Raw genomic sequence first — 22,943 nt, 5'->3', positions numbered from 1 at the left:
AAAGGTATATGTATTAAGATATATTGTATAATTTTTTTATAATTTAAATATTATTGATAGTTATTTTTATATATATATATATATATATATATATATATTTTTTTTTAACTCTTTAAAACTCTTATAAGAATATTATTAGGTAGAAAATGTAAATTGTACATTTTTATTTATTTTTATGTTTATTAATTCTAGAATTTTTAGTTTTTATATGCAATAACTTACTTAAATGGATATTTATGATGTGCTTTCACATTTGACTCCAAAATTAAGAAATAAAACTCTTTTTAAAAATAAACAATTTAGAACACGTAGAACAAAATTGGACTTCAATTGTAAAATCTAATTAGATTTTTCTAAACTTGACCGTTAATATATATAGATTAGGGAACACAGTTCTTACATTTTTTTCATGCGTCTATTTTCACTTTGTTACATTTTTTTTTATTTTTATTTTTTATCATATGAGTTTATTTGTGCATGTAATTTCTACCATTTTTTGAAAGTAATGGTGGTCTAATCTCAAGGAAGGAACTGAGACGAGGAGATCTCATCTCTCCATATCTCTACATGTTTGCTATGAAGTAAAAAGAACACAGGACTCACCAATGTTTTCCTAACTGAGGAAGCTAGGAAAATTTATTTAAGATATTTTTGTTTTTTTCTCTCTCTCTCTAGATTTTTTTTCCCTTTTTTTTTTTCCCTGGTTTTCTCTTATCTAGATAGCGATCATTAGCTTCAACTGCATGTTTGCACAAACTGCGAAAAACATATGCCACACTCTCTGGTTCGATGAGACTTTTCATAATAATATCATATTTTCATTTGTTATATTAACTTCATCATCTATGGGTTTTTGGCCATTACAATAAATCATGAAGTCAGAATATATGTTGCGCATATAGCCGCATACTGCTTATAATAAAAGATTTCAAGAATGAATATGTGATTGGAAGAAAGAACTTTAAATATGATTATATCCTGCGAGGCAGCTAGTGTACATATTTAAATTTTGGAATAATTTGGGACTACGCAATGCGCAATTTGTTTGCTTGCTTGCTTGCAACATTATCATTTCTAGTTTGTATTAAACAGGGTTTTTTTTTTTTTTTTTGTTTTAAACTTAAATGATTTTTTCATACATATGTCTATATATTATATAGGCTAGCAGTTGCAGCATTACTCGCACCTATTATCAATTATTGGTGGGCAAGGTGTTCAAATTGTACTGGCTTGAATTTGATAGTCGGTGGACAGCAATTTCGTGAATAGTAAATATAAAAAATGCCCCACATTTTTTTCATTTACGTCTATATATATTATATAGGCTAGCAGTTGCAGCATTACTCGCACCTATTATCAATTATTGGTGGGCAAGGTTTCAAATTGTACTGGCTTGAATTTGATAGTCGGTGGACAGCAATTTCGTGAATAGTAAATATAAAAAAGGCCCCCACATTTTTTTCATTTACGTCTATATATATTATATAGGCTAGCAGTTGCAGCATTCTCGCACCTATTATCAATTATTGGTGGGCAAGGTTTTCAAATTGTACTGGCTTGAATTTGATAGTCGGTGGACAGCAATTTCGTGAATAGTAAATATAAAAAATGCCCCCACATTTTTTTCATTTACGTCTATATATATTATATAGGCTAGCAGTTGCAGCATTACTCGCACCTATTATCAATTATTGGTGGGCAAGGTTTTCAAATTGTACTGGCTTGAATTTGATAGTCGGTGGACAGCAATTCCGTGAATAGTAAATATAAAAAATGCCCCCACATTTTTTTCATTTACTATTATCCGAGTTAGGCAATAGTCTAGGAGGCCCTGAATGGAAGAATGCCCCACATTTTTTTTTTATTAGCTAATAGGAAGAAAAAAAAAAACTAAAAAAAAAAATGCTAAAGATACTATAAATTTCATTACATTACTATGTATTTTGTCCATATAAATTGGGTAAAAGATTTGTTTTTATCTGTATAAAAGGAGTTTAGAAAGGGGCTTTGATTTTGTTTGTATAAAAAAAAAGGGTTAAATACGCTAAGATATGTATACATGTTCAAAACACACGCATCTCAACTAGTTCTATCAAAATGTGGGGCATTTTTTAGATACTAGAAACACGTGAAAAGTTCGCTTTTAATTTAGATAGTAGAACAGCAATATAAATTATACAAAAGTCCAATTCTAACCAATAAGTGAAAGTGTCCAATACTAGTAAAATTGGACACTTTCACTTATTTTTCTTCGTCAATACATTGGTTGAAAATGATATTTTATCTTGAGTATAACATGCTGAATTTCAACGCAATCCAAGGAAGGTACAAAAAAATAGAGCCTTAATCTAGAAAGTTATAGACATGGTTCTAAAAGAAAAGGCTCAGAGAGAGAGAGAGAGAGAGAGAGTCTATTGATCATTTCTCTTTTTGGGCTTGCCCTTTCTACTTGCATTTAAGAAGTTGCGCTCACGCTTCAAGTGTGCATGCATTTTTAAAAATTGTTTAATTTTTAGAATAAACAGGCTGCCTCCTAATCTATTGATCATTTCTCTTTTTGGGCTTGCCCTTTCTACTTGCATTTAAGAAGTTGCGCCCACACTTCAAGTGTGCATGCATTTTTAAAAATTGTTTAATTTTTAGAATAAACAAATTATTTACAATAAAATTTAGAGAGTAAATTATACATTATACTATATCTCAAAATAATTATATATTCTCTTGCATCGCGTGAGCCTGTGATTAGTATTTATAAATTTACTATTATTTTGGTTTATATCATATCTTCATTTGGGGACCAAATTGATGGCAAATTAAAATTTTAAGGACAAAAAATGAACTTATAAAACTTGAGGATTTAATTGAAAGTATCCCAAAATGTAGAGATTAAAAAAAGGTAGTTACGCAGTGAGTTTACTGAAATAAACAAAACAGCATACACCAAAAGTCATAAAAATGAAAAGAAAAGGGAAAAGAAAAAAACCACTAACTAAGCAAATCGGACTATAATTTATTTATTTATTTTTAAACCTTTTCTATTGCATAATCCAAGGCCCTGAAACAAAGATAGGCCACCCTTAGCCTAGATCAGCCACTCAATGGCCAAGATTTGACATCTCATGATCAAATTAAAACCAAAGGGCGAACTCAGATCCACTCACCTTAAATTCGGAGAATAAATTAGGACACTATTAAATTCTTAATAAAGCAAATGGTTCTCTTTAAAAATAAAAATGGCAAAAGAATTTTTGGACATCGTATAAGATCAACATTCTGTTAATTCTGCATCAAAATTCTGTTGCTTCTTGCCAAATAAAAGTGTCTTTATGATAACTTGGCTCATTCCAACAGCATAAGGAAAAAAGTGTCCAGCACCTGGTAACTCATGGTATTGAATCCATGGAAGTTTTTTGGCAATAAAGCGCTGCGATTCAACAACTACAAGCTTATCTTCATCACCTTGCCACAAATGAACTGAGACTTCATTGTTAGGGAAGGGATTCTCTAGATTGATAGGACTGAATTCCCAATTTCCAAATCCAACTAGTAAGGTACGATGTACTGATTCAAATTCTCCTTGCTGAAATACATGTGCCTGCAAAGACCCATTTAAGAGTGCATAATAAATAAATGCTTGTTCTATAAATGTTTATTTTGACGCAAACCTACTGGAGGGTAAAAAAATAAGGATAAAATTTAGTTACAAAATTGGTTGTAGTTTAAGGTTACAATTTTCTTTAAAAAAAATTAATTTTACAACATATTTTGAAAATCTAACAGTTGAATTACATGTTCTTTATACTCTTAATATACATGTCAAATTTTGTGCCAATCGGACATTATTTACTATATAATCTACAAGCTTATATTTTATGTATAATTTTAAACTACAAAAACTAGCAATTTAAACAATTTATTGATGATATAGCCATTCATCTTTAATTTTCTAGAAATTTTGCAAGTATGGAGGATATAAAAAGAAAATACAATTCAATAGTGGATTTATCAAAATTTACTTCCAATAAAAAAATATTGAGTAAGGTTGTTGCCTTAAGTCACAACCAATTTTGTAACTAAATTTTGTTCAAAAATAATTAGAATTGTTAAATGGGTTATGTTAACGAGTGCCTTTAGGGAAATTGTTAATAAACTATTTCAGGAAAGTTTTGACTCCACTTTTATAAGAAATATAAAAAGCTGTTAAAACATTAATTTTTTTTCCCTATAAAATTTTTCCTAAAATGGTTCACTAATAAATGCCCTAAGGGAATTCTTTAACATTTCCTTGTTAAATTACCGATCATCTCAAAAGTTTAGTTGTTAAAAAATTCTAAATTTAATCATTAATTTAACCATATTTCTAACATGAAAAATTGTTCTCATTTTGAGAAATTCATTGTCGCAGGGTAAGAAATTGTTTTTGGTCTTAAGATACACAACAACCCATTGGAATACTCTCTCTCTCTCTCTCTCTCTCTCTCTCTCTCTCTCTCTCTCTCTCTCTCTCTCTCTCTCTCTCTCTCTCTCTCTCTCTCTCTCCAAATGTGATCTAGCTAGCAGAACCAAAAAACTATTCCAAATTTCAAAGTAACATATGAGCATTCCCATCCGGCAATGCAAAAAAAAAAAAAAAGCATTTGGCATACTCAAAGTTAATTTATCTAGTTTGCTTTCTCATTTTAATAATACAACCTACATCTCAAACTCTATTTTATGACACATCATATTAAAATAATTTAAAAAAATTCTAATTTTATAATAAGGCCACGCTTAACTCACCCAAAACAAAAAGTACAATACCCCACACATTATTAAAATTTTTTTTTAAAAGAAATTAAACATACTATATAGTAAGATCTAAATATAGTTCTTACTATAAAAGGTTGTATTTTACATTTTGGCTCCCAAATAAGAATGCTCTAAAAATTTTAGATTTAGATATGTACCATACAATTACCACATCATGTGAGATGTAAAAATTGATTGTATAAAGGGTCATGTTAACAGATACCTTTAGGACAATTGTTAATAAATCATAATAGAAAAATTTTGACACTATTTTCTTGAGAAATATAAAAAATTGTCAACAACATTTTTTTTTTTTTTTATCATTCTTCCAATAAAATGTTTTTAAAATCTCATAAACTAATATTCTTAGGGCATTGGTTAATATTTCCTTTATGTAAATTCTTTTTAACTATTTAAACTTTTTTACCTATAAACTTTTAGAGCATTTGCATCAATCTAGGGGCTTGTTTGGTGTTGATGCTCATTTTTACAAATCTGTACCCAAAGGCTTATGAGGAAGAAAGCCCAATGAAGAGCAAGGCCCAAAGGCCCACCAAGAAGACCAAAGAACAAGAAGGGTCCAAAGAAAGAAGTGCAAGTGAAAGCAATCTACAGCAAAACGCAAATTTGCAACAAAATACAAGTCTGCCGCAGAATACAGTTCTCTGGCAGGATAGCTTTGGCAGATGAAAATAAATTGGGCCCAATGCCCTTTTGATCCAGTCAACATTTTTTGGCCCACAAAGGCCCAAATCATTTTGTATAAAAAAAAAGATAGGCATGAAAATTGATATGAAGAAGAACGATGAAAAGAAACAAGGAGCAACAGGAAGTGTTAGCAGCCGGAATTGCGTGAAGGAAGAGTTAAACTAAAGGAAACGACAAATGCAGCAGGAAATGCGTGAAGAAATAAGACAAACATGCAGCAGACGAAATAGAAATAATCTGCTACGGCAGGAATGGTGTGGGAGACAAAAACAAAAGACAGTGGAGCAAGCACAAAAGGGTCGGGGCACCACCAACCTGTACCCAGCCAATACAAGGGAGGTGGGCCCACGGTCAAAGAGATTCAGAGGGCGTGGTTTGGTGGTGGGGGGAAAAGGTGGTCTATATTTGGTTTCCTACCATAACTTCTTTTAGGAATATATCCTACTGGGATGGTATCTTACCCAAAAGAAGTAATAAATGGTTGGGATCACTGATGCATGCCATAGAGCTAGGTAGTGAGGTAGAGGTATACGGCAGGAACAAACAAAAGAGAATTTTGTCGTGCAACAAACATGTTCTGAGCAGATGGCTGTGGTCGGGGCAACCAATGGGTGAGTGGGTAATCTTGAAGGGATGCCCACAACAAACCAAAAACAGTTGGTGAAGCCCTAGGGGTAAAAGGGAGAAATCCCATTGAATTAGCTCACTATAAAAGGAAGGTAACCACGGCAGAAAAAAGGGATCGAAAGAGGGACAGAGGTGGAGGAAAAAACAGGGGAATGAGTAAAAAACAGGGGAAGAAGAAAAACACCCAGAGGGGAGAAAAAGAAAGAAAGAAAGAAAGAAAAAGAAGAGAGAAAACGCGGTAGTAATAGGAGCATGCATCAATAGACCATCTTTTTCCTACCTCTTAGCAAACCCACTCTTTGAAATCTCTAAAAGTAATAGCTAGTAGCCATTTAGGCCTATTCTCCAAAATGAACAACTTTTATGGCAGGAGCCCATGATAAGGTTGTTGAAGTTGGAGTTTGGGTTCCTTCTTGGTTTACTTATTCCATGGGCAGATTTATTACTTAATTTTGATTGCAAATATATTTGATTTCTCTCATTATAACTTATATCTGCCGTATTTAGTCATCCTGCTGTAATATGTTTTTATCACGTTTGCCGCATCAGTTGTTCTGCTGTGGGGTCTTTACTTGCTGTATTATTTATTCTGCTGTAGTACCTTTTTATTATATTTACCGTGTTAATTATTATACAAGCTAAACCATTTCCTGCCGAAGCTTTCTTCTTTATTTGTTGTTACGTATTTTACTGTTGACACAAGCTAATCATTATCCTGCTATAAGTATATATATACATATACATTGTTTCTCATGTTCTGGAAAAATATATTTTATATATGTATATGTGAATACGTATAAGTATATATACTCATATATGTATGTATATGTTTGAGAATATGCTAACCCATTTAAACTAATATTTGTTTGATGGGTATTTTCTTTGGGTTTTAGATTTGTTTATGCGCAGGAAGTAAAAAAGTGTTTCTGCAGTAAAAACGAAGAGTGGTCATTCACGTTGTAGAAGGCTTTAAAGCATGGCAGACGGCTTTAAAGCATAGCAGATAGCTTTAATGCATAGCAAACAGCTCTATTGCACAAGGCTTTACGGCAGGAAGCTTTAAAGCACGGCAGAAAGATTTAAAGCACGACAGAAAGCTTTAAAGCTCGGCAAAAAGCTTTACTACACAGTAGAAAGCTTTATCGCACAGCAGGCAGCTTCACTGCATAGCAGAAAATTTTATTGCATAGCAGACGGTTTTACTACACGGCAGAAAGTTTTGCTGCACAGCAGAAAAGTTAGACCTTGGCAGTAACCGAAGAATAGTTCATTCTGTAGCAGAAAAGTCAATCCTGCGGTAGAAACTGGAGAAAAGTTCCTGCGGCAGAAACAGGGGATAAGCCCACTTCGCAGCATCTTCCCTTGGACTTGGACTCAACGTTTGCGCACAAGCCGACCCAAGTTGAGTTCCAGTTGGACCGGTCTCAACTCCCTTACTTAGAACACTCGGGCCTACTATCGCGGAAGGCATCTTAGCCCAACGCACACAAAAAAGGCCCCCACATTTGGCAAGCTAGTTCAAACACAAAACTATATATTTTAAACAACATTACACACTTTTCACTCAAACGTATATCAAAAACACCCAAACAACATAACTCAAACTACTCTCTCAAACACTCCCTATTTTTCAGTCTATTTTACACTAAAAACTTACTTTTTCTATTTTACACTGCCACTTTTGAAAACACACGAATCAATTTATATATTTTACTATCTACTATATTTAAATAATATTACTTATTCCTTTTTTATTAGTATTTATTAATATCTCTATTTCATTTATATATCTTTCTCTCTTTCATCTGAACCGTATCTCTCAAATATCAATTCCAAAAGTCTCTCTCTCAATCCTACCTCAAGTATCTTCCTCTCTCAAACACTCACACACGGCGGTAGATCTGGCGGCAGAGTAGCAGCGGCTCCTTTGGGTTTTTCATGTGGGTTTTCTGTTGGCTTTGGTTTTGATTTTCGTTTGGGATGGTTTTTCAGTGGGTTTGAATTGATTTTGAGTTGGGTTTCCCGGTGGGTTTGGACTATTTTTGAGTTGGGTTTCTAGGTGAGTTTGGCTTGATTTTGGTTTTGCTTGATTTTGAGTTAGGTTTTCTAATTGCTTGCGCTGATTTTGGTTTAATTTTCCATGGATTTTGGGTCAACTTTGTGGTGGATTATCAACTGTTCAAACAATTTGTGTCAGTGTTGGTTAGGTGGTGGTAGGTTGCGGTGGTGGTAGTGCTGCTGGATTGGTGGTTAGGTGGTTATCATCTTCATATTTAATGCAGTAGATAGATTTTCAAATCTTCTGTCTCTCGAGTCTAAATCTTCTGTCTTACTTTTCCTGCTCCACGTTATACTCTACTAATAAATACTTGCCACGTGTTCACCTAATTAATTAAATATTACTATTAATTAATAACTGTAGTATTAATAAGTCAATAATGATAGTATTTAATTAATTAAGTGAACACGTGGTAAGTATTTATTGGTGGAGTATAGAATGAAGCAAGAAAAGTGGGACAGAAGATTTGGACTCTAAACTTCCTCTCCCAACTTATCTTTTCATAGCTACTCCCAATATATTCTTATTCATTAATGATCCTACTCATGACAACTCATATATAAATTAATAGCTGAATAAAAATATTTTCTAATTAATTTCATCACGGTTTTTTTTTTTTTTTTTTTTTGAGAAAGTTTTTCATCACGGTTGACCATCCCTATATGGCCTACAATTAACAATAGTTTCTTTTGTTGGGGTCACCAATGTCCAACATCTCACATTTGTAATCTCATTGCTATCTGATAAAGACACATGGCTCACTAAATGCATGCCACATTACCACTACACTAAAGTTACAACCAACATTAATATTATTGATAGCCTCATGTTGTTAATGGAACATGAATACTTTTTATTCTTTACTCTTTTATAGTTAAAAGTTGTACAACTATGGAAGTACTGTTAAATGATTTCACAACCAACTTTTAGATTTAAGCAGACATTATAAGTTGAAATTTAAATCTATAATACTATAGTAGTACTTATCTTTTTTGTGTTATCTACGAAATTACAACGGTTTCCTCTTCAAGTTGAGAGTGCCAACTGCAAGATCACAATAGAAATATTTGTAGAAAACTAGGTAGTTAACAACGTTGTTACTCATAGAAGTTTCCTAAAGCAATTTTTTGGGCTGAAAATATTTACTCTTAACGAATAAAAGAGAACGTTCAACTACGTACGTACCTTGTTGATTTGTGTCCCAATCTTTTTAGACATTATTTCTAAATCTTGTCGAGAGAAAATATTAGGGTTTCCGGGTACAGCACTTAATGCAGGAAACCACTTTTGTGTGTTCCATAAATAGGTTAGCCATGGTATGTAATGAACAACTCGAACTGTCCACTGGTCCTGAGGTAGTTGTTTGTAGTAAGCCTCTGTAGACAACTTGGGAGGCAGACCTTGCCACCAGTAGTTGATAACTGGTGCAAGTAGTGCTACTCCTGCTAACCTGTAGACGTATGACAAAATCAGATTACACAAATTTGTATTTAAATTTGTTTTCTTTAGAGTTCAGAATAACAGGACAACTTTCTCAAATTGAAACAATAGTACATCATAACTACTTCTAATTGAGATGTACGTAATTTAATATGAAATATGGTTCTTTAGAAACCTTTATTTATTTAATTTTTTTTTAAATGACCATTTTTTTCTTCACATGACAATTTTACTATGTTTTAATGTTCTAGAGAAAAATGGAATAGTATTTTCACCAATCTTATTCATTGTATTAATCAATTTCATATCAAGTTTCCCAAAACCAAAGGCTCATTTTAATTATTGTGTTTTAATACCAATTTTACTATATACACACAATTGAATAAATATTATCATTAATTTTCATATCAAGTTTGCCAAAACCAAGGGTCATTCCAATTAGTGTTTTAATACCATTTTTTACTTCATACACACAATTGAATAAATGTTATTATTATTCACTTACTTTATACACACAATTGAATAAAGGTTATCATTCTCTCTCTCTCTCTCTCCAATATTTTATTGAAAATAGTACACACTTTATATATATGTGATAGTGGAGGAGAACAGTTTTGAATGTGAATATCTTAGTTAGAAACATTATGAAGTGTCAGTTAAAATTACAAGGCTCTTAGTGGTACATACTTTTTTTGTATGCATTATACCTATGTGGTCTTAATCATTTATCTATTATCATAAAATATATATTAAATAAGGTAATATCATATGTTAATGTTTAAGACTAAGTAGGTATGTTATAGGAAAAAAAAAGAGTACCATAGATTTCACCATTATAAAATTATATGCACATCCGAAATATATTCACAATAGTTACATAAGCATAGCAAGATACTACTCTAGTGCTAGTATCTGAGATGTGGCTATTTAGAGTATTAACAATGGTCTCCTTAAAATAAGACGAGCCCAATATGGGTAATGAACTCAAGAATAACACTCACATTCTTTCCCGCCGATTATCTAAAATAAGATCTTGGAAACAGTTATTTTATTTTATGTTTCTTTGAAAAGTGAGTGTGACTGTGTGAGTGTTTAGAAAATCAGTAGACCTCACTCAGTGATATACCATCACTCAATTCTCTAGATTTTGATTGATGAGAGAGCAAATTCGGAAATAAGTTTTTGGAGTTTCTGAGAATAGAGACATGAGTAACGATGGCATTTTGTGTAATTTTTAGCAAGTGTTGGGGCCCACGGTCAGACATTGCCACCTCAATTTTCAGACCCAATTAAACAAAACACCGACCATAGTTATCACGCACATCACTTTCACAGTCAGACAATGGGGCTCGCTTTTGGGGGTTTTTGTAATTGAAAAAGATGATTGGATTAAGGTGCAAACGTTGGTAGGTGATTTTTGGTATATTTTGAGTGATGAAAAATAAGTGATAGAGTGATAAGTGAGAAGTGATGACATTTAATTGAAGTGATAAGTTATAAATATTTTGAAAAGTGAAGAAAATAATAATAATAAGAAACGAATGAAAAAAAAAATGATATTTAAATGAAATATATTTTAGAATAGAAAATTTGACATAATACTGCTGTTTTTTTTTTTTTTTTCTTTCATTCAGGCCTCTTTTTCTTTTCTAGTTTTTTCCTTTTCTTCACAAGGATCAAGGTTAGCAATAGTAAACTGCTCATAAAAGAACAGATTTACTGTTAAAGGGAAAAAAAAAAAAATCTTTGATATATATATAAAAGCTAGTTCATACCTATGAGGAATGTACTTGAGGCAGCCCCAAACCAGATGGCTCCCAATAGAATAACCAATTACATAAAATTTGGAACCGAGTTCCAACTGATCCACAAGCTCTTCGATATCTAAAGCCAAACTTTTCACTGTTTGTTTTGGATGTGGATCACTTTCTCCATAACCGGGTTTGTCAAAAGACAAAATGTGTAGTCCAAGTTCTTCAATAAATTCCTGAAAAGTATTTCCTTTAGTACATAATAATTTAGAAACTCAATGCAAATAAAAGAACACAGTACAGTTTTTTTTTTTTTTTTTGCTGAACGAACTTAGTACAGTACTTGAGGGAGGCTTTTCAAAATAGAACATAATAATTTAGAAATTCAATGTAAATAAAGAACACAGTAAAGTACCTGAGGGAGGCTTTTCAAAATCACAGGACTATGTCTACAAGCACTTAAGCCATGAACAAAGATAATCTTGTGTTTGGCCACTTGTGCAGGCACACCATGCTCCTTGTAAGCCAAATACCTTCCATCCCTAAGCTTTATTCTAGGTGCTGTGATGGATGGTCCGCCAGGTGAGCCACAAATTTTGGGAGGTGGTGGGCGGATGGCTCGATAAGCCCATCCTATTGCTAGCAATCCCATCAATAAGACCACAGCAAACATGGATATCTCTGGTATTTGAAGTTGGGGAGGGAAGACCTACCCTGAAAATAAGTAAGGAATATATATGTGTGTGTGTGTGTGTGTGTAGAGAGGTAATAATTGAGAATCACTTTAGCCACAAATAATTGCAATCATGGAAATCTCAAGTAGGTAGCATTTTCCTTTTCCTATTTTCCTATTTATTGGTCTAGAAAACTTTTCAGAAACTTTTAATGAAAAAAAAAAAAAAAAACTGTTTTTGATATATTTTTTTTAATAGTGGTGTGCATGGTTGAACAGTTTTTTCCTCTTTAATTACTATTATTATTATTATTAGGTCTCTCAGACCATATACTTAGGTGAAATTAACATTTAATAGCACCTTACTAAGTAGTCAAATAGATCCTAAGCCATGTCATACTTAGGTGAAATTGACACTTAATGGCTCTTCTATAAGTATCAAATAGAGCCTAAGTTGTATCAGGTTCTCAGATCACATATTGGGGTGAGATTACCACTCGAATAAAAATTGTTAAGCAACCTAAAGTTGGTGTTTATTTACTTAGGTGGTGAGCAAGATGCAATTTGCCTACATCTTTTTATTTTTCATATAAAATACAAGTTTGTAAAATTAACATTCCTTACAGGGGGGTTTATACACAGACATAAACATGTGATACCAAATTGTGTTTCTGTTACTTGAGTGAACTATTAAGATAAATAAGCAGAGTAAAGTGCAAAGCAAATGAATAGGAAACAAAAAGAAAAAACACCTTCATTATGCCAAAAAGGGAGTACATTACATTCCTTAACAAAGCACTTCTAAAAAAAAAAAAAAACATAAGTACTATGTCTTGGGTTTTGGCACTGGTGGACCTTCCTTCTAGCTCAGCTGAGATGTAGGAGCATCCTTGGCTTTAGGATCAGCGTCTTTGGCCTTGGCCTCTGCCCCCTTCTCCTTCGTGACAACTTCTTCACTTTTACCCTCATCTATATTCTCCTCAACCCCTTGGATCTGATCACCAAACTCGAGGGGAAGGGGAGCAGCTTCCACAGCATGGGACTGCCTTGGAATGTTTGAGGCGATAGTTGGGGGAGAAACGGTGGCACCAGGGGCTACACGGATGTTTGGATGATAATATATGCTCCATGGTTGCCTTAGAGCAGAGTCCGTAGGGACTCCTGTAGCGTCAAGGGCCTTATCCCATGACGCATCGCAGTAATCCCTGCAAACTTCGAAGAGCTCCTCGGCTAGCTGGATTTTCGTTTCTTCCACGCCCAGTAAATAGGAGGCCTTTTTCTCTGCCTCTGCTACCTCCTTGGCCAGATTAACTGCTTCCCTACCTTCTGCAGCTTGGCCTTAAGGTCCATGACCAACTGCTTTTGGGTAGCTAGCTTGATCTCAGTCAAATGCAGCTTTTGGCATTAATCTTTAGCCTGCTTTTCTATGCTTTTAATGCCCGCCTTAGCACTCCGACGAGCTTGGTCCACGTTTTTGAATTTTTCTGATAGCTCGACCTGCTCTTGTTTGAGAGTCCCCAAGGACTTCTCAACTTCGGCGTGAGCAAGGTCAGCAATGTCAGCTTCAGTACGAGCCTGTGTACCCACTCTTCGGCCACAAAAAATTGCTGGGTGATTTGTACAAAACAATGAAAGAATTTTCTAAGTAAAAAAAAAAAAAAAATGAAAAAGGAAATGAAATGATGATAGTGAGTAGGCAAAGTAAGGAATAAACTTTCAAGAGTGTCGCAAATCGCTTACCATGTCGCAGGCCCCTTTGAAAATCTCGGACCAAGGCGCTCTATGGGATAGGATTCCCATCTGCCTCTAGCTTAAGAGACCATGTGCGTTGTGGCATACACACCTCGGCCCTGTTTTCCTCTTCTCGGTTGTCCACTGATTTTAACCTTTTATCCTGAGTTTCTTTGGTCACCTTTTGCTACTTTGATCCCTTTTAGGGACCCACATCTCCTTCCTTAAGCTCCACGACGGGCCTTTTCTTTCTCAGATCTGGATTTGCCTTTAGTCCGAGATCGGCGAGGATCTGAGGAAGGGTAGGGGGAAGTTTGGCTGGGATTGTGGACTTGATGACCTCCTTTGAAGTTGACTCCTTGCCTCTAGAAGCCATAAGGTCTCTCAAACTCCTACCACTCTTGTTCAGCGCCATACTATCTTCCTCTTCGTCTATGGAGCTGTCAGGGCAGGCAACTATCAGAACTGGGGCGTCAACACCAAATTGCCTGTCAGTCTCGTTCAATATGGCAACTATAGGAATCCTTCGAGTCTCTTCCTCCTCAAATCTAAATTGGTCTATCTCCTCTTCCAATGATAGGCGCGAGGAACTGACCCCTTCTTCTGCTACTGCCATTGCTCTGAGAGGGATTTGTTGTTGGGGTACTATGAGCAGTGAAGGGATTGGGAGAACTGGCCGCTCGACTAGGGAAAGGTCGTCTCGGGCCAAGAAGTTCGGCTTCGACACAACAATCCGGTTTATCCAAGGATCCCCGGCTCTGATAGCGTGGCCGACCTCTTTAAAAATCTTTGAAATAGGCTCAAACTTTAAGATCATGTGAACAGCTCGTAACTGTCAATTCTCGCTCACAAAGATTTCTGATTGGAGAAGGTTGATGAGGGCTGTAGTGTGGGTTAGGCTGAGCCGAAAAGCAGCGTGATTTTTATCTGCAAACATAGCCGAGAAATTAAACACAGTTAGTAAATTGGATCTTTTCATTAAAAGATAGTAAAATGACACAGAGATAACGATGTGGTTAGGGTTAAAAAATCTAAGTTTCTTGCTATAGGAACCTAACTCTAAGATGACCCACTTGGCACCCCTTCTCGTACTGAGCAATGAAGACCATCATGCCACGCCCCTGAAGCGATGAGGTAATCGTCCTTCATTCCCTTGTTAGATTTGGGGAGGCATGAGATAAGCCTGACTATGGGTGACCGGGACTTGAGATAATATCCCTCGTCGGCTTGAGTGTGGCATTCGTAAAGATGGGTCACATCGTGCCAGGTGAGTCCTAATTGGAAATGCTCATTAAGAGCATCGACGCATCCTAGGACCCTAAACATATTAAGTGCGCATTGGTGGGGGCATAACCTATGGTTGAAAAGGTAATCCTGGGTTATCCTACCAATCGGCAAAGTCATCCCTCCCTCTATGAAAACTATCATAGGGATGACAACTTCCCCTTCTCCTCTATGTGACATGATTTGCTCCGGAGAGCAATATCGTAGGCCGACCTCCTGAGGTATATGGTATTTACGTTTAAAGACTTCTATTTTTGCAAGGGAGTCTACTAGGCTCGCGAATCTACCCATTTGGACAACCTAAGACAAATCAACTGGAGTTTATAAATCAAGGAAGTGAGAATGGAAGGCCGAGGTGATTGGCCGAGGAGAAAATAAAAGGGTTCAAGGGGGAAGATACTTATGGAAGTAAGTGCATTGGATCCTGGACCTTTAGAAATAATCTTTCAAAAAATTTCTTGAGGGAAAGGATCATGAAGACTCAGGAATCTGAGATGTTCTGTGAGTTGAAGTGCTAAGGTTCTTTGAAATACTTGAAGGTTTGCGAAGTAAAGGGAGAAATGGATCCCACGATGTTTTATATAGGGGAAGGGGCGGGTGGGAATAAATCCCGCTCAAAATTCGAAGGAAAATGTTAATCGTTGGATTTGTTGGTCATCATTGGATGCGGGGACAGAATGCCACTTGCAGCAATTAATGATGCTTCGTAAGTTGCGAAACGTCAGGGATAATCATGAGGCGTGAAAAACGGAACTGGTGCATGTGTGAACTAGAGGGTCAGATGGTCTTAACCCTTAAAATCAAAACTCCCTTTTTCCTTCTCGGATGGGGGAAAAAAAAAGCAAGTTTTGAGGGGCTATTGTAGGGTTATATGCCAAAAATACATGTTGGGCCTTTGGGCTTGGCCCAAGGACATGGGCATGTCCGAGGAGGAATAAATAGTTGTGGAAGTCTCAAATTAGCAGTCCTGCAAATAGGGAGTGAGGAAGGTTGTCTGAGGAGGAACATATCCTCGGATCAACTAGGAGCAATCCCATGGTGGACTCCGCTAGTGAAAGGAACCTTATAGGGAGCTCCATCAATCAAGTTACAACCCACAAACTTGCGAGAAGGATTAGAGCTCAAGAGCATCTGTGGAAAAGCTGCTACCACTGCATTAAATATACTGCATCTACTTTTCTGGCCGCATTTATGTAGAGAGGACCTTTGAACAGTGTTACCTTGGCCATTGCAACTCACAGAAAGCCAGAGGAGGTGTCTGATGGGATAAGCACACAGAGGGGGTCCGGATGATCAACAAGTGTACGATAAGGATGATCCAAAGGAAGATATATAATGTGAGAGACCGCCTATGAGGTGGTGTGTGGAAAAATTAATAAAGGAACACTGTAGCAATCAGAATAATTCTTGCACCAAGTTTTACTGATTTATAAGAAGGCTAACCTCCTTGGACAGTTAATTTGTTCATACTCATGTCTACTGTTCTATTTAAACTACTCTTAACATCCATACTAGCTATTGTACAATTCTCTAGGACCAAGTTCTTTAGCCCACTTTTTACAAATTTATTGTTTTGGGCTTACTGGGTCAACGTCCCACATCTTTTGGGCCTGGGCCTAAAATTGAGTCCTTACAAGTAGATTAAATGAAAGTCTTATATGTGGAAGTCTTTTTTTTTTTTTTTTTTTGAGAGCAAATTAGAAAATATGTGAGAGTCTCAAACCCATGCAAAGAGCAAAATATATTTGTTGCTTAAACAAAAGCTTTATTGAACTAAAAGAGACAAACACAACAAAGTTTACATTGTTCACCGAGACAGCACTAACTTACAAAAATAGACTTACAAAACAACACCACCAGGACTACAAATAGTATCTTCTCAAAAAAAAAAAAAAAAAAAAAAAAAAGGGGGGGGAGTGAATGTGGGGGGCATGAAGTTTGTTCAGTTTATATTACTGAATCTTTAACTCTCTCTCTCATTTGTTTTATGATTATGTAAAACAAGCTCCGTAAAATCAACATCAACAGAGATGACATTAAATCTGTAAGGCTACTATGTGAGGATGCTTTTACTGAAGACTTCTTAATTTCTTAATTTATCACGAAGAAATCATGATAGCTAAAATGATTAGCACTAAGAGATCTCAATATAAATATATTAAAAAAAAAAATAGTTGTTTCTTCTCCACCAGCATTTTGGCGCTATGATTAGATTAATAACAAGCTGGAACTTATTTAAATTGTATCTTGGGTTCACATGTGTATGCAATTATGCTAACTAAAACTAGTCCAATAACAGCAAGTGTTTAGATGGGCAAGAAAGTTATGGATCAAAAATAGTTGATGATGCAAGAGTTTGACAGTAATGTGTCATGAACTCTTGGGCACATCAAAACTTATTTAAATATGAGGTAGCCCCACCCTTTGCACTACTTAGCGTGAGGAAGACGCGTGAAAGAAATCAATCCAATTAACATAATACTAAAAATCATGCCATACACACGGATTCAGATTCTCTAGAATTCTTAAGGTACTTTACCAAATAAATTTTCTTAAATCTTAGCCATTTTTTTAATGATTTAATGGTTTAGATTCTGCCATGTCAGCATTCTACTAACAATAATCTTAATTGTTTTGTTTGCAACATTATTTTATTATCTTAAGAATATTATTAGTGGAATGCTGATATGGCAGAATCTAAACCTTTAAATCATTAAAAAGTTGTTAGGATTTAAAGAAATTTATTAATAGAGTACTCTAAGAAATCTAGAGGATCTGAATCCTACATACATTATATATATATATATATATATGTGTGTGTATGTGTAATGAATATTTATTAGTTATAAATGATCTCTCACTTACGCTAAAAAGAAAATTTATTAATGTCTTGATTTTTTTTTTAAATGGGAGGACAAAGAACTTTATTAAGACTGAAAAGTAACAAGAACATTTTTGTTTCGAAACCCAAGTAAAGAAATCAGAAATGCCGAGGGTATATTTTGCTAGTAAATGAGCAGATCTATTATCTTGCTTATGTAAATGGGAAATTTAACTCTACAAAACTCATGAATAGCCATCATACCATAATTAATGTATTGATTTGATGATAAAGAATAAGAATTATGAAGAAATACTATGTTCATAATATTTTCACAATAATTTCATAACAAATTATAAATGATAGATCATTATTGGTTATTATTGGTGAGCAAAAAAGAATTTAAGGGTCCATTTGGGATTTTTTTATTTTGCTAAAATTGAAAACTTTTTATTGAAAGTACTGTAGATAAATGTAAAAATTCTGAAATAGTATAGTGAGATCCATGAATAGTATCAAAAAGTGCAGTGAGATCCATGAATAGTAGCAAAAATAAGTTAAATAGTAAAATAAGTTAGCAAAAATAATCATTACCAAACAGACACTAAGTTATAGATTCAAATTAAAACCAATAACAACTTACTACTTATAATTTGTTGTGAAAGTGTTATGAAAATATTGTGGATGTAACACTTTTCATAATTATGAATTATTATAAGTTCTAAATATTATGGTATCTCTCCCTCTACATATATATAATTTTTTTTTAAAGGGAAAAAGTATATGGTAACGAAAGATGTAACGTTGTGTGGCCTGAAGATAGGAAACAAAGTATATATATTTTTCTTGAAAAATATGTTTATAGTATAATCTTATATAAGTTTGAGTACAAATGAGAGAAAGAAGAATGCTTTACTTGCTTCCACCGACTTTATAAAAAAAACAGTGGCTGCAGCAATTAGCAGTATCAACCGTACACACACACCTCTCACCTTACGTGCCTCACACAACTTTATAACCAAAATCAACGTTACGCTAAGAATCGCCCTCTTTTTTTTTCTCACTCCAAAACTTCACTATTCATTGAACCTTTTTAGCATGAAATATTCATTTCCTTCAAATATACTTCTCTACACTGTTCTGGACTGAAAAAGGTCATATGGTTAGTGGACCTAATTTGGATCAGTGCTAATTACCCCATTTAATTATCCTAATAAGTCTGTACGAAAAGGAATGGAATTATCGCTTAATGCTTTTGTTGATAACTTTAATATATATTTCCCAAACCCGTAATGCTTTGGGTAGCAAACCTAATTGCTGTTACTAGGCCAACCTATCCATCATCTGAGACCATTAATTTTCAAATTCTAATCCACTCAAAGTATATATCCCAACTCCCAACTACACTTTAGGTTTTGAATGGCCAATCCTACCACTACACTAATTAAGTTTTAAATTCACTAATTAGAATTTACCCATCTCAAAGAGAGAGAAAAAAAAGGGGGCATCTTGAACAATTTAAGGTCTTGATTGAGTGGATGAGTTGAATTAATTCCTCTTAAAGGATTGAATTTTGGTTTAATTGTTTTTATGGCTTCCAAAATTAAGTGGCCCATCTGGCCATTTCCTAGAAGTATATTCCTCTATTCGATTGGTGCAAAGATAATCTACTTGTCTAACAAATCATATCTTTGTTTTAGGTAATGATTTTCCTTTCTAATATACACTTTTTCTACCTTTCAATTTATCTACTTTTAAGCGAAAGAATTTTCCTTCAAACCTCCACCAATCTATAACACGACAATTCAATAATCATTTACTTAGATTTCAATTACAAGAAAGAAGTTATTTAAACAAATCATATGATTATCAACCGGGTTATAAGATTAGAAATACACATAGATAATCGTCTGAATTACTATTTAATGGCAAAAAGCTCTATAAGTCAGTCGTATTGATTAGTCTTCTTTACAAGTAGAATCAGGGTTAAAATTCTCATATCCTCCTTATTATAACAATTGAATTAATACTATTCATAAAAAAAAAAAAAAAAAAAAAAATGAGTTTATAACAATTGAATTAATACTATTCATCAAAAAAAGAGTTTATAACAATTGAATTAATACTATTTATTGAGTTGAAAGTTCAATCCCTAACAAAAGTTATATAATGAATATCCTAATCAGATAGGAAGCTACTTTTCTCAAAATATCTACTATTCCTCGAAAAGGAATATATGAGGGCCAGTGAAATCTAGTCATCTAGAAAGATATATAGAAACACCAACGTGACAAAGAGTAAGTTCCAATTATTATTATTATTATTATTGTTTACATGGTTCATGCATAACCTTTTGCGATTAGGCGTTCTCATTATTGTATTGGCTGTTTTCTTTACTTGTGTGGTCGCTAATCACAATAATTCACAATTTCTCCGGCCACTAGGCTAGGGACAAAGAATACAAATAATTTTTAGCTTAAATCGTGCTATCACCATTTTCATAAGGACAATGCACGTAGATTCATGCGTCACTAGAGGAAATATTAACATATACTCCACAAATTTTTGGTAGACAAGAGATAGATTCGTTATCCCAATAACTTTTTCTTCTTCTTCTTTTTTTTTTTTTTTTTTTTAATTATTTTATTTTTTAGAATAGTTATGCCAATAACTTATTGGCATAAACTGGGATAATAGTATCACAATAATGGCACACAGTATATTAATATACTGCGTGCCATTATTTAACCCCATATATATTTTGGCTTTTTAATTAATTTATTATTCCCAATAGAATCATTGAAAAATGAACCGTGGTATCCATCAAGGTTAGATCCTCTTTGGCTATTTGAAGAACTAAGTGTAGGAATATATACTCTAATAATTTCTGTCACATTCTTTAATTAATAGATTCCACCTAATAAAATCAAATACTTATAAATAATAGTAGATTCATTCATTACGAGTGAAAAAAAAAAAAAAAAAAAAAAGAAAAAAAAAAAAAAGCTGATAGATTCGTACGGATATGGGGTGAAAATTACTTGTGAAGTAAGATATAGATTATACTTTATAGAGAGTCGCCGTTCCCACTAAATAACTCAGTTCACATTCAGTAAAAAAGATTAAAAAGAAAAGAAAAAGGAGACTGAATTCAGTGATGTTAGGTACAAGAAATGATACTACGTATTTGGTAATTTTTTTTTCTTTAACTAATGGATCCCGTAAATCAAAAGGCATATTAGTTGAATTAATGTAATGTAACCAAGCATCTACGCAATAATGTGTAGTCTAATCATTGTGAGAAAAGATTTAAATAACCATGGTTATAACTTATAGGAGTTAGCATAGACCATTATTCCACACAAAAAAAAAAAGAGAGTAAGCAGACTAATTATTATTCTTATTATTTTTATGAATTAGCTAGCAGACCGTTTTAGTTGGCATTATCTTTGGGCTACTATATACTCCAAAGAAGCATTGTATCAAATGAAGTTGGTCAACGGTTCATGAACCCAGTTGATGAATTTAAAGACATTAAGGACATTTGTCACATGTTTTGGCAAAAGAGAAAAAAGGAGTGTAAAAAAGATAAGGAGAGATATCCTAATTCCTAACCAAATAAAAGATTTACCATATCATTCAATTTCAAGGACATGGGCTCCTCAAGAATTAAATAAAATGATCAATGCAGTAATCTATTCCATTTATTATAAATTTATAAGGTCAAAGTTGGGTGGGGAGAGTAAATACGCCACTTGATCTAACCATATCGGACCTAGAGATAGAATGGAGGGGGACCATGTCCATGGGCCCTTGGCTCAATACATAATATAAGACACGGTTTGTGTTAAATGCATTAGTGCACTAGTGATTAGATATATTAGGATACGAACATGTGTCCAAAACTAGACTTTTCTTCAGCGTAACTATGCATTGTACACAATCTCAACCCTATAATATATTGCTAATTGTTTTATATATATTGTTTTTTTTTTTATTGATATATTGTGATTTTCTTTTAAAGTAAATGTAGTTAAAATTTGAAAGTTAGATTTTCAAAGATTACACCAATCTCCCTCTTAAGAATTAAGTNTACAATACACACACACACATATATATATGAGTTCACAATTACATATTTTAAGTCATGAATTTCTAAAATATGTAATAGTTTCTCATTATATACATTTTTTGATGATTTATTTATATTAGACTATTCGTCTTTTGTACTTCATTAAATTTTCTAGAACAAAAATAAATAAATAAAACTTAAATAGGACATATGGCGTAAAATTAGACAACATTTGGAATCTAATTTAGAATTTAATTAGATTTTCTCTTAATTTTACCTACTAATATATATACAGACTAATGTATAACTAGTGCATATGCACAGTATATTTTAAAAAATTACAATTACACACATATATGGATTCAAATTATACTGTCTCTCTCTATAAAATATGTAATGATTTTTCATTATATATATGACTTAAAATTTAGTTGGATCTAGACTCTTTAGTTTTTGCACTTAATAATTTACTTACTACAAAATTAAAAAAATTAAATGAGACACATGATGCAAATTTAATTTCAATTAAATTCAATTTAGAATCTAATTGAATTTAGACTCTTTGATTTTTGCACCTAATAATTCACTTGATACACAAATTTAAAAATTAGATGAGACCTGTGGCGCAAAATTTGACTCCAATTTAGAATTTAATTAGATTTACTCTCAATTTTGCCTATTAATATATACTAGTGTATAACTCATGCATATACATGGTACAATTAAAAAAAAAATTACAATTACACATATATATGGATTCAAATTATACTCTCTCTCTCTCTCTCTCTCTCTCTCTCTCTCTCTCTCTCTCTTATTTTTTTTATTTTAATTTCTTTTGGATATACACATGATTTTACTTTTTTTCTTTTTTTTTCTTTTATTGGGTTTTTGATGGCATATTTTTATTAGACTCTTTGTCTTTTGTACTTCATTAACTCACTTAGAACAAAATATAAAAAATAAATAAATAAATAAATAAATAACTTAAA

General features: G+C 33.4%; 1 protein-coding gene across 1 annotated transcript; it reads right to left on the bottom strand.

Moving 5' to 3' along the window:
- Window positions 1-3,159: 3,159 nt before the first annotated feature.
- On the bottom strand, window positions 3,160-12,117 carry LOC111994027 (uncharacterized). Its single transcript, XM_024025880.2, has 4 exons — window positions 11,789-12,117; window positions 11,398-11,609; window positions 9,368-9,632; window positions 3,160-3,595 (listed from the first exon to the last, which is right to left on the bottom strand). The coding sequence occupies exons 1-4, from the start codon at window positions 12,044-12,046 to the stop codon at window positions 3,266-3,268; spliced, it is 1,065 nt and encodes a 354-aa protein (XP_023881648.1). The 5' UTR covers window positions 12,047-12,117; the 3' UTR covers window positions 3,160-3,265.
- Window positions 12,118-22,943: the final 10,826 nt, after the last annotated feature.

This window comes from Quercus suber, unplaced genomic scaffold (genome assembly GCF_002906115.3).
Source record: "Quercus suber isolate HL8 unplaced genomic scaffold, Cork oak 2.0 scaffold_26, whole genome shotgun sequence".
In the NCBI taxonomy this organism is placed as follows: domain Eukaryota; kingdom Viridiplantae; phylum Streptophyta; class Magnoliopsida; order Fagales; family Fagaceae; genus Quercus; species Quercus suber.
Note: the sequence above shows the minus strand (reverse complement) of the source record. Positions and strands in the feature narration are given on the sequence as shown.

Coding starts and splice junctions, on each gene's coding strand:
- LOC111994027 (XM_024025880.2), bottom strand. CDS start 12,046: ATGTTTGCTGTGGTCTTATTGATGGGATTGCTAGCAATAGGATGGGCT. Junction 9,633..11,397: donor CTCAAGTACATTCCTCATAG/GTATGAACTAGC, acceptor ATACGTCTACAG/GTTAGCAGGAGTAGCACTAC. Junction 3,596..9,367: donor TTGGGACACAAATCAACAAG/GTACGTACGTAG, acceptor GGGTCTTTGCAG/GCACATGTATTTCAGCAAGG.